The sequence below is a fragment of the Myxine glutinosa genome, chromosome 1, assembly GCF_964187855.1.
Source record: "Myxine glutinosa chromosome 1, kmMyxGlut1.1, whole genome shotgun sequence".
Classification (NCBI taxonomy): domain Eukaryota; kingdom Metazoa; phylum Chordata; class Myxini; order Myxiniformes; family Myxinidae; genus Myxine; species Myxine glutinosa.
The window spans coordinates 374,725,843-374,742,902 of NC_136261.1; the positions used below are offsets into that span (position 1 = coordinate 374,725,843).

The window sequence follows — 17,060 nt, forward strand, 5'->3', positions numbered from 1 at the left end:
GCTATTCCCACTATCTCTTATGATGTCTTAGGCTTCCGCATTTAGTGCATTAAAAGACACATTTCCCACTCCATCTATACCCAGTGATATGAGCATCACATGACCCATCAATTTAGGCACCGACATATAGAGATGTGAGCATCACTTGACACGTAATTCTAAAACACTGAGTGATGTCGGACTCAGGTTGTACAGATTTCGCAATGATGTGAATTCCATCGTCCTGGTGCATGGCTGCAAGTTATCCATGATCACGAAACAAGTGTACTCTCAGCCAGTTGTATACCCGAGGGGCATGTAAGAAACCTACACCTTAGAAAGCACTTTTGTATGGATTTTGCAAAGGAATACTCATATAAGATTCATTTTGAAAACGGAAGACAATGCAAGTTGTTGTCTGTATCATTTCATGGCTGATCATTCTTTATCTGTGATAGGATATAGCTACACACTTTCATCCTAGCGACTTTCAGGAAGGGAGTTGTATTGTTGAGTCCCCTGGACTTTATCAGGCCTCTTTAAGCCAGCTATCGCATCTGCTAGAAGCGCCTTTCAAAAAGAGTAGGCCATTCTTTATCGGTACTTTCGCCAAACTATATTTCCCTCCCCTAAATATACCCAAAGCTTCTTGGCACACCTGAGCTCCTCACCACATACAAAGCTTTCATCTGCAGCTGCTGATGGAATACTGCTCTCCCCTCTGGGCTGGTGCACCTGCCTCACACCTAGCTCGGCTTCACGCTGTCGAAACCAAGGCTTTCAGGATCATTGGAATCTCCCGTGATGAAGCTGATTCTGAGGGCCTTACACTCTCTCACCACAGGCAGGTTGGTGGTCTTTCTGCCTTCTACCGACTTCACTACAGCCTAGTTCCCCCAGCTCTGTCTGTGCTCTGCCCCCTAAATATTCCTGAAGGACGCACAAGATCTGTCAGCAACCCTCTTCTGGTGAAACTGCCAAAATCAAGACTCTCTATTCACCTTTACTCTTTCATTCCTCTTTAATCCCACCTCTGAAACAAACTCCCTCACTCTCTTCAATCCCACTCCTCCCTCCAGGTCTTTAAAACAGCTGTTCACCACCATCTCTTATCTTCCCCCATCCAAAGCCTTGATCTTTTATACCACCGTTAATCCACCTCAAATCCACCTTTTTCAAACTCCGTTTTCTTTCCTGAAAGTCCTTGTCGTGTCCATCTTGTTTATCCCGTGTACCCCGCCCCTTCCACCGATCTCCCGATGTCCCTGTTCTCTAATGTTGTTGTGCTTCCCTCTCTCTCTCCCGCTCTTGTCCCCGGCTCCCTTTAGTATATGTTACTAGCGGTACCAGCCCTACGGGCGGGGCTTCAATTGGGAGGCCCAAATGAAAAGGCAAAATATCAGAAATTGAAGGTTTTTTTAAAACGATTTTTAAAATTTAAAATTTAAAAAGAATTTTACAATTTAAAATTTTAAACGATTTATTTAAACATCCGTTAAATCATATCACATGCAAATCATCAAAATTTAACAGTTTTTGTAGAATTTCAAGAAATGCCGCATCACTGTTCATATCGGTAAATATTATTCAATCGTGTTTGGAAAAACTGGAAAATTGGAAAAATTTTCCTAATTGGAAAAACAATATAGCTTATTTTACTCCAGGGGGTCCCAGGATTACCCACCCAAAATTTCGTTGCGATCGGTTCAGCCGTTTTTGCGGTACCTGGGAACAGACAGACAGACAGACAGACAGACATTTGGTGAATTATAGTAAGATATGTGTTAGCTCTTACACGAGCCTCAACTTAGTATACAAAAAAAAGAGCAGATAGACGAACACCACTGGGTGGCATATTGCCTCCACAAATGTATTAATGGGTAATATGCCAATACGATGCCCCAGTGACTCCAAGCATGTCAAGTGATGTACAAGTAGTTATTGTGTCATTATAAAAAAATTGTAATCAAACTGTAAAACTATAATAATTTATATTATTATTATTTCATCCTTATGAATTTTTCCATTATCTTGGCCTTGTTAGACTGACAACACTCTCTCCAAATGACCTGCTGCTGCTCTCGTAAAGGTCGCCTCGCCTGCGGCCTCACGACTGGCGTCGTCCTCCTCATCACAGGGCTCATTATAATGTGTGTTGGAAACAAGCTTGTGAAGGATGTAGTGAAGAAGGTAAGAAGCACTCTGAACATGTGCGGGGTTTATTCATGATAATAAATGACTTACACATTAATCCGTTTTGGTGGAATGATTCTGTAGCTGCCTCCTCCTCCTCCTGCAAAATACATAAACAACTTAAGCCCAAGCTTTTTCCCACGTGAGTGGTTAATCCATTCATTATGCCAATGATATACAGTTCCTATGAATTACATTTATTAACAAGTCTTTGTCATTTCTGTAAATTTTTCTCTTGATTCTTATATCTTCGCTTGGTATTAATTATTCTAATATATGTCTCATTATATTTCTTTCTCTCATTGAAGGTAAAGATTTTTGTGCTTTCTACACCCTTTCATTTATTTATGTCCTTCACCATTAAATAATTTTGCAGAAAAACTTTAATTGCTTTATTCCTTCCAAGAAGTCATAAAGGAAAAGTTTAAATGCAAGATCTGGGGTTATGATTGCCTACACATCTGATGCACAGTATACTGAGGGCCTTTTGAAACATTGGAAATGCCAGTTGGCTTGCATCTTAACAATATGAATGAGCCATGGTTATGAAAATGCAATCTGATTTAAGAGTAACCACGATCCTGAAAATGCAATTTGATTTAACACTAACCAAGGTTATAAGATTCCAATAAATTTTAGACGAGCCAAGGTAGTGAAAATGCTATCTGATGTAAGACTAAGGAAGGTTCTGAGAATGCAATTTGATTTATAATGAACCAACATCCTGAATATTCAATCTGATTTAAGACTGACTACGGTTATAAAAATTCGATCTGATTTAAGACATTGTTTTGATTTAAGACATCTGATTTCAATCAGATTCTTGCGCTCCCATGAGCGTTGCTCCTGTAAAGATAAATAAAAAAAAGACCAAAGAAGGTTCTGTAAATCCAATCTTGTTTTAGATTGATGAAGATTCTGTAAATCGAGTCTTGTTTTAGATTGATGAAGATTCTGTAAATCAAATCGTGTTTTAGATTAAAGAAGGTTCTGTAAATCAAATCGTGTTTTAGATTAAAGAAGGTTCTGTAAATCAAATCGTGTTTTAGATTAAAGAAGGTTCTGTAATTCAAATTTTGTTTTAGATTGATGAAGATTCTGTAAATCGAGTCTTGTTTTAGATTGATGAAGATTCTGTAAATCGAGTCTTGTTTTAGATTAAAGAAGGTTCTGTAAATCAAATCGTGTTTTAGATTAAAGAAGGTTCTGTAATTCAAATCTTGTTTTAGATTGATGAAGATTCTGTAAATCCATTCTTGTTTTAGATTGATGGAGATTCTGTAAATCGAGTCTTGTTTTAGATTAAAGAAGGTTCTTTAAATACAATCGTGTTTTAGATTAAGGAAGATTCTGTAAATCAAATCGTGTTGTAGATTAAAGAAGGTTCTGCAATTCAAATCTTGTTTTAGATTGATGAAGATTCTATAAATCGAGTCTTGTTTTAGATTAAAGAAGGTTCTGTAAATCCAATCTTGTTGTAGATTAAAGAAAGTACTGTAAATCCAATCTTGTTTTAGATTAAAGAAAGTTCTGTAAATCAAATCGTGTTGTAGATTAAAGAAAGTACTGTAAATCCAATCTTGTTTTAGATTAAATAAGGTTCTGTAAATAAAATCGTGTTTTAGATTAAGGAAGATTCTGTAAATCAAATCGTGTTGTAGATTAAAGAAGGTTCTGCAATTCAAATCTTGTTTTAGATTGATGAAGATTCTATAAATCGAGTCTTGTTTTAGATTAAAGAAGGTTCTGTAAATCAAATCGTGTTGTAGATTAAAGAAAGTACTGTGAATCCAATCTTGTTTTAGATTAAAGAAGGTTCTGCAAATCCAATCTTGTGTTAGATTAAAGAAGGTTCTGTAAATCCAATCTTGTTTTAGATTAAAGAAGGTCCTGTAAATCCAATCTTTTTTTAGATTAAAGAAGGTTCTATAAATCCAATCGTGTTGTAGATTAAAGAAGGTTCTGTAAATCCGATCTTGTTTTAGATAAAAGAAGGTTCTGTAAATCCAATCTTTTTTTTAGATAAAAGAAGGTTCTGTAAATCCAATCTTGTTGTAGATTAAAGAAGGTTCTGTAAATCTGATCTTGTTTTAGATAAAAGAAGGTTCTGTAAATCCAATCTTTTTTTAGATTAAAGAAGGTTCTGTAAATCCAATCGTGTTGTAGATTAAAGAAGGTTCTGTAAATCCAATCTTGTTTTAGATAAAAGAAGGTTCTGTAAATCCAATCTTGTTTTAGATAAAAGAAGGTTCTGTAAATCCAATCTTGTTTTAGATAAAAGAAGGTTCTGTAAATCCAATCGTGTTGTAGATTAAAGAAGGTTCTGTAAATCCAATCTTGTTTTAGATAAAAGAAGGTTCTGTAAATCCAATCTTGTTTTCGATAAAAGAAGGTTCTGTAAATCCAATCTTGTTTTAGATTAAAGAAGGTCCTGTAAATCCAATCTTTTTTTAGATTAAAGAAGGTTCTATAAATCCAATCGTGTTGTAGATTAAAGAAGGTTCTGTAAATCCGATCTTGTTTTAGATAAAAGAAGGTTCTGTAAATCCAATCTTTTTTTAGATAAAAGAAGGTTCTGTAAATCCAATCTTGTTGTAGATTAAAGAAGGTTCTGTAAATCCGATCTTGTTTTAGATAAAAGAAGGTTCTGTAAATCCAATCTTTTTTTAGATTAAAGAAGGTTCTGTAAATCCAATCGTGTTGTAGATTAAAGAAGGTTCTGTAAATCCAATCTTGTTTTAGATAAAAGAAGGTTCTGTAAATCCAATCTTGTTTTAGATAAAAGAAGGTTCTGTAAATCCAATCTTGTTTTAGATAAAAGAAGGTTCTGTAAATCCGATCTTGTTTTAGATAAAAGAAGGTTCTGTAAATCCAATCTTGTTTTAGATAAAAGAAGGTTCTGTAAATCCAATCTTGTTTTCGATAAAAGAAGGTTCTGTAAATCCAATCTTGTTTTAGATTAAAGGAGGTTCTGTAAATCCAATCTTGTTTTAGATAAAAGAAGGTTCTGTAAATCCAATCTTGTTTTAGATAAAATAAGGTTCTGTAAATCCAATCTTGTTTTAGATAAAAGAAGGTTCTGTAAATCCAATCTTGTTTTGGATTAAAGAAGGTTCTGTAAATCCAATCTTGTTTTAGATAAAAGAAGGTTCTGTAAATCCAATCTTGTTTTAGATAAAAGAAGGTTCTGTAAATCCAATCTTGTTTTAGATAAAAGAAGGTTCTGTAAATGAAATCTTATTGTAGATTAAAGAAGGTTCTGTAAATCCAATCTTGTTTTAGATAAAAGAAGGTTCTGTAAATCCAATCTTGTTTTAGATTAAAGGAGGTTCTGTAAATCCAATCTTGTTTTAGATAAAAGAAGGTTCTGTAAATCCAATCTTGTTTTAGATAAAAGAAGGTTCTGTAAATGAAATCTTATTGTAGATTAAAGAAGGTTCTGTAAATCCAATCTTGTTTTAGATTAAAGAAGGTTCTGTAAATCAAATCTTATTGTAGATTAAAGAAGGTTCTGTAAATCAAATCTTATTGTAGATTAAAGAAGGTTCTGTAAATCAAATGTTATTGTAGATTAAAGAAGGTTCTGTAAATCAAATGTTATTGTAGATTAAAGAAGGTTCTGTAAATCCAATCCTGTTGTAGATTAAAGAAGGTTTTGTAAATCGAGTCTTGTTTTAGATTAAAGAAGGTTCTGTAAATCCAATCCTGTTGTAGATTAAAGAAGGTTCTGTAAATCCAATCCTGTTTTAGATTAAAGAAGGTTCTGTAAATCCAATCGTGTTTTAGATTAAAGAAGGTTCTGTAAATCCAATCCTGTTGTAGATTAAAGAAGGTTCTGTAAATCAAATCTTGTTGTAGATTAAAGAAGGTTCTGCAAATCCAATCGTGTTTTCGATTAAAGAAAGTTCTGTAAATCCAATCTTGTTTTCGATAAAAGAAAGTTCTGTAAATCCAATCTTGTTTTAGATTAAAGAAGGTTCTGTAAATCCAATCCGATTTAAGCTTAACTAAGTGTATAACTGGAAAGTTATAGTTATACACTTATAGTTATAGTTATACACTGGAAAGTGTATAACTGATCTGGAAAGATTTTTAAAAGCCAAAGAAGGTTATAAAAGTCCAATCTTATTTATGAATAACAATAGTTCTGAAAATGCTATTTGATTTAAAGGTAAAGAAGGTTCTAAAAATCCACTCCGATTTATGACTAAAGAAGTTCTATGACGGCAATTTGATTTCCTGAAAGTCCTGGTTCTGTAGCTTCTGTGTGTGACCCGCTCTCCCCCAGGTCACACACAAAGATTAAATAAAGTTCTGTTAATGTAATGAGATAAAGGACTAAATAAGGTTTTTAAAACACAATCTGACTTAAAACTGATGAATGTTCTCCATATTCAATATCGTGTTAGACGAAAGAAAGCTCTAAAGAAAATGCAATCTGATTTAAGATTAAATAATGTTCTGAAAATGCAATGTCATTGAGGACTAACCAGGGTCTCGATGATACAATCTGATTTAAGATTTAGCATGCTTTTTGAAAAATGCAATTTGATTTAACACTAAAGAAGGAACTGCAAATACAGTCTGACATGAGACTAAATAAGGTTCTGAAAAAGAAATGTGTTTTACAACTAAACAAGGTTCCGAAAACTTGGTCAGAATTTGAGACTAACCAAGGTTCCAAAAGTTCAATCTGATTAAAAATTTACTAGGGTTCTCAAAGTTCAATCTGAATTAAGATTTATCAAGATTATAAATATAAAATCTGATTTAAGACCAACCAAGGTTCTGAAAATCCTATCACATTAACAACAACAACAACTTGCGACTTCATAGAACACCTTACCCCAAGCAGTCTTGAGAAAAGGACATGGGAATTGTCTTTTAAACCCTTCCATTGCGTTTCCGAGGACGATCTATATTAGCTTGATCTGTGAACTTTGAACAACAGGTTTGACGACAACAATACAAAGCTGATGGATCAAACGGAACAGTCCAGAGCTGAACCTTCTGCGAACTCTACCCTCAGAGTGCGTGACAAACTTGATTGGTCGAGACGGCGTAAAATTTTTCCGTAGTACAGTACTGCTAAAATTAAGGATTTTAAAAGTGCAAACAAAGCGATTGCTGTTATACAATGTTCAAGTATATAATTCAATTGAAATAAAATTTAAGTTTTATAGATTGTCGAAAAAGTAGAGCAATGAGACTGTCGCCAATATGCCTCTGCGTAGTCCCTGCCCGTGACAATAGGTAGATGCCCTCGTTCACTGTCCTAAAAATAAACAAGTTTGGTTTAAATCCCTTCAGCTGTTTTGAAGTATCACATTTTTACCACAGGACAGGTTTCACATCGATCGGTGATGCATTTTCAGAGAAGGGATTTTTTTAAATATCAGTTTTCAGGCTAAAATGACTGCCACACCACGTGACGTATGACATCAAAAATGTATACTCTGCTTATGTATGGGAAGGGGACCACGTTTGTGAAGTTTAGTATTCATCAGATAAGGTTCGTTTTTCTATCCAAGATGGCTGCCAAACCATGTGACCTACGACATCATCATTTTCCAACTATATGCAACACTGGTGTTAGATCCCATTTTTAAAATTTCGCAATGATAGGGTAAGCGGTTTCAGAGATATAATTATTTAATATTTCACTTCAATCCAATATGACTGCCAAACCATGTGACCTATGATGTCATAAATTTAATATTTCAATACAAATGTGTCAGAGATCATGTGCATGCAATTTCAGATTTTTAGGAAAAGGAATTCAATTAAAACATTTATGGTTGGTTTTCAACTTCACTGATCATGTCTTCATTATCAGGATTTTGTTCCTCATTGGGAGTGCTTGACAATGTGTCAAGTTTCAATTTTTTCCATTCAGCGGTTTTCAAGAAATAATATTTTCATTATTTGGGTTTAATCCAAGATGGGTGCCATACCACGTGACCTATGACATCACAATTATCATAAAAAGTTCTGCATGGGTGTCACTCCTACCCTGAAAGTTTAGTCTCAAATGGACACGTGGTTGCTGAAAAAAAAAAGAGGTTTAGCCCGTACGGGCGGACAGACAGATGGAAGGACAACCCGAAAACATCATGCCTCCGGCCACCTTCGGGGGCGGAGGCATAAAAACCCCGGCATTTATTTGGAGGTTTACCACCGTTGAAGGAGCGTCATTTACACCACTTTTTTTGACCAGTTAAATTATTGTAATTCTTCGTGCCTGGTGTTTGTGCCTTCTGTGACTTCCCTAAAAACAATACGTTTCCTGTTTGTAATGATTTTCAATTTAGTTTGACTGCCAGAATGACTGAGGCAATTGCTTCACCATTATTGTGCATCCATGCTCGGGATGAGATTCCGTTCTGCGAAACTGCAGGTTCCTGTTCCGATTCATGTTCTACAATGCTTAAAAAAAAATAAAAAATAAAAAAAAAAAAAAAAAAAATATCTATATATATATATATATATATATATATCTATATATATATATATATATATATATATATATATATATATATATATATATATATATTGTTGCGGATCTCCGACGTCGGCTCTCCCCTTATCAAGAGGGGGTTAATCCCCTTGTCCTTTTATCTGGCCGACGGGATCCTGGAAGTTATAACGTCCTTCCCGGGCAGCGTTAGGAAGGGTTTGTTAGGCCTAGGGATTCGCTACTACCTAAGTACTAATGCTGACTGGAAACGAGGGAATAACTCCTGCTCGAATCACGGATATTGATGGAAATGTCGAGTGGATAGTGATCCACGATCCGAGCTGTTAACAAGGACTAGACCCGATTCTAAGCGGTTCCTAATCATGCCACGCTTACCCAATTGAGAAGAGACTGAGACGATTGGATTGAGGAGAAACCAGAAAGAACAGGGCAATTTATTACACCTGTACAAAGAAGAAGAGGAAACGAAAGAATGTACAAGAAAGAAAGAGGAAGGAAAAGTACATAGGGCAGTCGTAACTACAGTCTTAACTTATTCCCTGGACTCGGGCCCGATCGCTCTCAGATTCGGTCTCAGACTCCAGACTCACACAGGGATGCAAATGGTAGGGTGGAGGGTCCGGCGATGGTGTCCAGGCTCCAGTCCGGCTCCTGTCCAGCAGACGAAACCTGGCAGGCAGCTCTCCACGCTGTGTAATGCGAGCAGACAATTATAATGGCGGGGGAAGGTAAGCTTGGGCTATCGGTGTACATAATTCGTGTACCGGCGCCTTTGTACTGGCGCTACAGGTCTTACTCGCCCCAAGCGCCGCCTCCCCAATGTCCTGCACGCTGCAGTTCTTGGCAATGCGTGCCGCGCGCTCGCCCTTCGTACAGCGGGTTGCCACAACGCGTCCTTTGTAATACCAATGCTTGGCTTCAGTCTTCGGTAATGAGCGCTGCTCCATAAGTTCTTATCACACTGCACCTTCCTCACAAGTCCTTCAAATCGCAGCAGTCCTTCTCATAAGCGCAAATTGTCCAAGTCCAGTCCGCACAGTCCTGTTGAGGGCTTTTCGTGCATGCTTTTATAACCAAGCTAGCGAACGCTCTCGGAGCCCAAAACCACGCCCTGTCAGGCGACCTCACCTCAGCCCTGGTTGGCTGGTGTTGGCTTACTGGCCCCGCCTTGATGGCTGGTTGACGTGGCCGCACCTCCATCCTGGCGCTCCACCCCCTTTTCGGGCCTTACCTCGTGGGTTTCTGGGCTGGTTTGAGCGGAAGCCCAGCGAGGTTGCGAACGCTCCTGACAAAGGCGTGTAACAAATTGAGAGGGGCCATTGGGCACAGACTGGGGAGCGCTTAATGGCGTCGCTTGGAAGGGAGGCTGCCAAAATGAATGGAAGGGCCTACTCTTATTTGATTGATGCAACGCAGATGCAACTAGTGGGAATGGCCTTATTCTAAACACATACTAAGAAATAACTGACGTCCTAAGGTGACCTACGTGTTGCTTGTGGCCTATCTATGGGGTGCTACCTTTAATCTTTAATGATGTGATATTTACAAGTGTGGGTTCTCAAAACCGCAACACTGCACCCCTCCTTTTGCCAGGCTCGTCCCGAGCCGAAACGATACCTGGTTCAGGACTACTTTTACAACTACATGTGACACTTAGTTGTGGTTACCCTCTACTTTTAACCTACTACCCTGAGTGCGACAGTTTTAACACTAGATATGTCCCACCTGCTGCGTTGTGTCCTATCTAACTGACTCATGCCCACAATTAACCGAATTACGGAATTATTCTCAAACTAAACATTTAAGCCGGTGGGGAGCATGTTATTTACAAGACGCTACTAATTATTTACAACTACAACCCAGGACCTGTCTTTTGTGGGAAAAAGCAGAACTTTTGAGAAGAGGAAATACCATGGCCATGCACTGCACCAATACACCATACCCATATGTACCAATAAATGCACCATAATAAACAAAATGCACGAAAAGCACCATCAATGGGAATGTACAAAAACATTTCAAAAATAATAAAGGATGATGTCTTGTGCTTGTCTGCTGGGCCGATGGATCTTGGCTGCACTTTCTTCTTACTTGATGGATTAATTAATAAAAAGGGCACAAACCGCGTCCGCTTTTTTATTTATGGCCAGCAGGGCCAACTCAGGTGGTCCGCCTGCATGGCATTGATGCCACTTAAAACAGTGGTCCGCAAGCCAGATACTGCTGGCAGCAATGGTCTGTCCCAGCAAAGGTGCCAGGCCACAGAACATGTGGTCCATAGATGCGAGGCCACAGAACGTGTGGTCCATATGGTGTATCAGTGCAGGCAGGCAGGCAGGCAACAGGGTGCAGGCAGCAAGAGTGCGGCCGCACAATTCAGGGCACCTGCACACTCCCCTCGCACAAAAGACCATGGGTCCATGAGTGGAGAAGGAAGACAAAGCAGACGTTAGCGGGGTGCAAGGGCACAAGGGTACACATCAATACAAGGTAATGCGACATGAAGGAAGGGATGGAATAACCACAATGTCAAATCCACGTCAAGATGCGTCTTCACCTTCCAAACCATTCACAAAATCTGGTGTGGAGTCTTATCACCTCGGTGAGTGGATGGGGATGGTGCGAAGAGATTTTCTCCCTAACTATTCTTCTAAATGACATTAACTCTTTAAACTACCCGGGGTCTTGCCCTGCCAATCCATTGGCTATTTTACTCTATGCGGTTCTAAAAACCAATTCCCATTGCCCATACTGTGGTGCTCTCCCAATTTTGGGGTCTCACTCCCCCCATTTTTCCATCTGTGCCCTCGCACAATTTCGGGGCTGGGTCGTGTGGCTCTCCCAGCAGGTCTACTTACCTGCGCACCTCCACCACTGAACGTCGCCACCCCAGCTTGCCTAGCTCATCACACCCTAACCTGGGGAAGGCCCTCCCTGGCACTTACCCCCTCCATGCCCACCTTGGCATCGGGCTACCCGGGTCCTTCCCATGGATCCTCGGGCCCCACTGAACTCTACTGAACTCTATCTGGCTCCCAGAGCCTACCTGCGGCCTCACCTGACCGACAGACTAACAGTGGCGGAGTGCTCAATAACCACACGCACCAACAGGCTCACATGCCCAGCCATTCCACTTCACTTATGCACCCCTCTAGGCACTTCATTGTCACTACACGCACCACAGATGTCAATATCCAGCCAATTTACCTACTCCCTCTACCTAACTTTAAACTACCCTCCCTGGGTATTCGTGAATGGGTCCATCCTTCGCCCATCCACTCCTTCGCACCATACACTCCACGCCACGTATTCCACACTACTCACTCCACACCATTCATTCCAGACCATTCATTCCAGAACATTTATTCACTTGCACCCTATGCAAGGCAATCACTCGATACACAATGACACACATCCTCAATACTCCACTCATACACTTTCACACACACACACACACATCTTTCACGAGCATTGCCTCATTTGCTCAAGTTCATTGCCTCATTTGCGCAAGTTCATCCACATACTCACACACACATCATTCACGAGCATTGCCTCATTTGCTCAAGTTAATTGCCTCATTTGTGCAAGTTCAACCACATACTCACACACACATCATTCACGAGCATTGCCTCTCAATTCCTCATTTGCTCACCAGCAATACCAAGACTCTCATTCGCAATGCCTCATTTCTGCCTAAAGCTCATCCTCCTACTCACACACACAGCATCATCTGACTAGCTATTTCCCCAAATATCAGTGCTCCCCTGTCATCCCTTATAGTAGCACATCCCTCGTCATTATCATCCACCTAATCTCTTTACGTCCCCTCTACCTGTCCAAATGTCACTACTTAAACCTAAAGTCTCCTAAAGTCATTTCTCTAGATTCCAAACATTATCCTAACCCGCCCTGGCTTTTTCTCACCACCAAACCCCATAAAACTACTGCTCCTCTGCCCCCAAATGAATGGTACAACTACCATTCCTATCACCACCATGACTAGTTGTCCATTAAACATGAGCCTCTCGGTGCGGGAATGCATTTTCACAGCTCGGCTTCGAAAAGCCGGCAATGCGTGCGGATGGTCAGTCTCCTGTAGGTTGGGTCCATCCGGCATTTTCGACTCTGGGGAGGAGGCATACTCGGACCGAGGTTCCAGGCGCCATCCTGGCACGGAGCCTTTTGGTCTCTGGCCCGATGACCCAACCTCCCCCGGTCGGAACACCGCCCCTGCCAGGGGGCGAAGGTCCGACCTGGCCTTTCTCCCCCGGAATCGTGCCGGTCGCCGCTACGACACGGCACCGACCATACAGGGTGGGGCCCGGCCCGAATCGTGCACGGCACTCCATGCAAGAGCACCGCGGCAACAATCCCCGCCGGCCCCCACAGCACACAAAACGCACCATGCCCCGAGAGCTCGCGTCGGCTGTATGTCGGCCTATGCGTGCCCCGGTCAGCGTCGATGCTCGAGTCGCATTCTCACATCCACACGCGACTCTTCCTATACTCACAAAACGCGACGCTCCAGCGCCTCCCATACATTCCACACACTCCATGCATTCTACTCCTGCACTCTCTCTCCGTGCACTCTCTCCCGTTACGTACTCCGTAACCACCACAGGTGTGCACTTTTGCATCCACCTACTCAGCGCACACCTACCCACGGGTGTGCAATCCCCTGCTGCACACCCAATCACGCACTCTGGTGTACACTCTTGCACAACCTCTCCAACGCGCTCCGGTGTGCACGCCCGCAAACTCTCAACAACCTTTGCACACTCTTGGTCACACTCACTCCCACTTTCACACTCTGTTGTGCATTCTCCCTCGCTCTCGGTTTCATACTCACACTCTGACGCCGTTCACACACGCGCGCCATTCTCTTTCATACAGCACACCAAGGACCTTCCACAAGCGCCCGGGTGACGCCGGGATTCCAAGCGCGCGAATTTTTTTTCGCGCCAAACCTTTTCGCGCCATATACAATCCTGTTTACCTCAGGGATCCTCCTCTCCACACGCAGCTGCAAACTTTCATTGGGGTTAGGAAGTACGGCATCATGATGCGAACACAGACTTTGTACATATTCCATTTTTTCCTCCCGCGATTGCTCTTCTAAGTCCGCCGTCTTCTTAATCCCGATTTCAACTATTTCTTTTATTTCAATTTCATTTTCCTTGTTAAGCTCGATGACCGCTGGTGCAAATAAAATAAAATTTTCTAATTCAATGGCGTCGGCTTCTCTATACCCCGAGTCGCGATTTCTACCCAGGTCCACGTATCTGCGCTTTGCTCAGCCTCGCTTAACCCGCACTCCTCAAGCTGCGCTACCCCGTCGCATACCATTGTGCCTTTCCTGCTCGACATGCGGTCAATGTTCTCCCCAACTTTTTGTATGTGGTCAATCATTTTGTTTCCAAACCCTTCAATTAGATTTCCCAATTGCTCCCCCATTTTTTTCAATGTCTCCCCTAGTTCGTCTACTTATGCCATTAATTGGTCCATAAAAAATCGCATGTACCCTGGTATCTCGGGCTTGGCTGCCGCGGCCATGTGCGAGGCGCCGCCATTTTCTTTGCCAGCTGCCGCACCCTTATCAATGTTCCCCTCTTTTCCCAATTCTTCCCGGGGGTCCTGGGTTATTAATTCTTCATTTATTTCTACCCCCACCGGCATCCGATCGCCTTGGCTATCCATGGCACGATTCAATTTAGATGTTCGTGCTAAATTTGGGTCGCTCGTAATTTTGACCAAATTTTGTCCAACAGATAAGAAAATTTGGTTCCGGGCCCAAAATCCCACTCCTGACACCAATTGTTGCGGATCTCCGATGTCGACTCTCCCCTTATCAAGAGGGGGTTAATCCCCTTGTCCTTTTATCTGGCCGACGGGATTTTGGAAGTTATAACATCCTTCCAGGGCAGCGTTAGGTAGGGTTTGTTAGGCCTAGGGATTCTCTACTACCTAAGTACTAACGCTGACCGGAAACGAGGGAATAACTCCTGCTCGAATCACGGATATTGATGGAAATGCCGAGTGGATAGCGATCCGCGATCCGAGCTGTTAACAAGGACAAGACCCAATTCTAAGCGGTTCCTAATCGTGCCACGCTTACCCAATTGAGAAGAGACTGAGACGATCGGATTGAGGAGAAACCAGAAAGAACAGGGCAATTTATTACAACTGTACAAAGAAGAAGAGGAAACTAAAGAATGTACAAGAAAGAAAGAGGAAGGAAAAGTACACAGGGCAGTCTTAACTACAGTCTTAACTTATTCCCTGGACTCGGGCCCGATCGCGCTCAGATTCGGTCTCAGACTCCAGACTCACACGGGGATGCAGATGGTAGGGTAGAGGGTCCAGCATTGGTGTCCAGGCTCCAGTCCGGCTCCGGTCCAGCAGACTAAACCTGGCAGGCAGCTCTCCACGCAGTGTAACGCGAGCGGACAATTATAATGATGGGGGAAGGTAAGCTTGGGCTATCGGTGTACGAAATTCATGTACCGGCGCCTTTGTACTGGCGCTACCAGTCTTACTCGCCACAAGCGCCCCCTCCCCAATGTCCTGCACGCTGCGGTTATTGGCAATGCGTGCCGCGCGCTCGCTCTTAGTACAGTGGATTGCCACAGTGCACCCTTTGTAATACCAATGCTTGGCTTCAGTCTTCGGTAATGAGCACTGCTCCGTAAGTTCTTATCACACTGCACCTTCCTCACAAGTCCTTCAAATCGCTGCAGTCCTTCTCATAAACGCAAAATGTCCAAGTCAGGTCCGCACATTCCTGTTGAGGGCTTTTCATGCGCGCTTTTATAACCAAGCCAGCGAACGCTCTCGGAGCCCAAAACCACGGTTGGCTGGTGTTGGCTTCCTGGCCCCGCCTTGATGGCTGGTTGCGGTGGCCGCACCTCCATCCTGGCGCTCCGCCCCCTTTTCGGGCCTTACCTCGTGGGTTTCTGGGCTGGTTTGAGTGGAAGCCCAGCAAGGTTGCGAACACTGCTGACAAAGGCGCATAACAAATTGGGAGGGCCATGGGGCACAGGCTGGGGAGCGCTTAATGGCATCGCTGGGAAGGGAGGCTGCCAAAATGAACGGAAGGGCCTACTCTTATTTGATTGACGCAACGCAGATGCAACTAGTGGGAATGGCCTTATTCTAAACACATACTAAGAAATTACTGATGTCCTAAGGTGACCTACATGTTGCATATGGCCTATCTATGGGGTGCTACCGTTAACCTTTAATGATGTGATATTTACAAGTGTGGGTTCTCAAAACCGCAACATATATATATATATATATATATATATATATATATATATATATATATATATATATATATATATATATATATACATATAAATATATATATATATATATATATATATATATAATATAATATATATATATATATATATATATATATATAAATAAATAAATATATATATATATATATATATATATATATATATATATATATATATATATATATATATATATTCCACTGCAATTCCACTCCAATTCCACTGCTTCGCCGATGACATCCAGCTTTTCATCTCCACCAAGTCCGTCTCCACCGACACCCACTCTATCCTGACAAACTGCATCACTGAAATAAAATCCTGGCTTCAAATCAACTTCCTCAAGCTTAACTGTGATAAATCTGAAATAATCATCATTGGCCCAAAAACGCTCACAAAATCCACCCATAACTTTGCCCTCAACATCGACGGTATCCCAGTATCCACCTCCCCTCACATCCGGAATCTTGGCGTCATCTTTGACCAAACCCTTTCCTTCGACAAATACACTAAACAGATCACAAAGTCAGCCTTCTTTCACCTGAAAAACATTGCCCGTCTCCGCTCATCCCTCTCCTCCACGGCTGCAGAAACCCTCATCCACGCCTTCATCACCTCCCGTCTGGACTACTGCAATAGCCTCCTCTATGGTTCACCCTCAAAAATCACCAATAAACTCCAATACATTCAGAACTCCGCTGCCCGTCTACTCACCCATTCCCGGACCCGTGACCACATCACCCCCATCCTTTACAAGCTAACCTGGCTGACCTCCTCTCCAGACACACTCCCACCCGCAACCTCCGCTCTGCTGGTACCAACCTCCTGACCCCCTCCATCCGGACCAAATTCAGATCCTGGGGGGACAGGGCCTTCTCCATCGCTGCTCCCACCCTCTGGAACTCACTACCTCACACCATCAGAGACTCCTCCTCACTCACCACATTCAAAACATCACTAAAGACCCACCTGTTCAACACTGCATTCAACATTCAACCCACAGCATTTAACCCCTGACTATCTCTTCTCCTTCTCCCTCCTTTTGCTTTAAATATTTCCCTATTGATTCTTGTCTTTTTGCAATTGTTGTTTTCATGTATTGTTATGCATTA

The 17,060-nt window shown here is 41.6% G+C and overlaps 1 protein-coding gene across 1 annotated transcript in view; it reads left to right on the forward strand.

Annotated features, from left to right (window-relative positions):
• Positions 1 to 17,060, forward strand: part of CD36 (CD36 molecule (CD36 blood group)) — a 168,160-nt gene that overhangs the window by 3,836 nt on the left and 147,264 nt on the right. The window contains exon 2 of the mRNA XM_068101145.2: positions 2,024 to 2,169. Within this exon, the coding sequence (XP_067957246.2) occupies positions 2,044 to 2,169 (126 nt within the window). The 5' untranslated portion in view covers positions 2,024 to 2,043. The remainder of the gene's footprint in view (positions 1 to 2,023; positions 2,170 to 17,060) is intronic.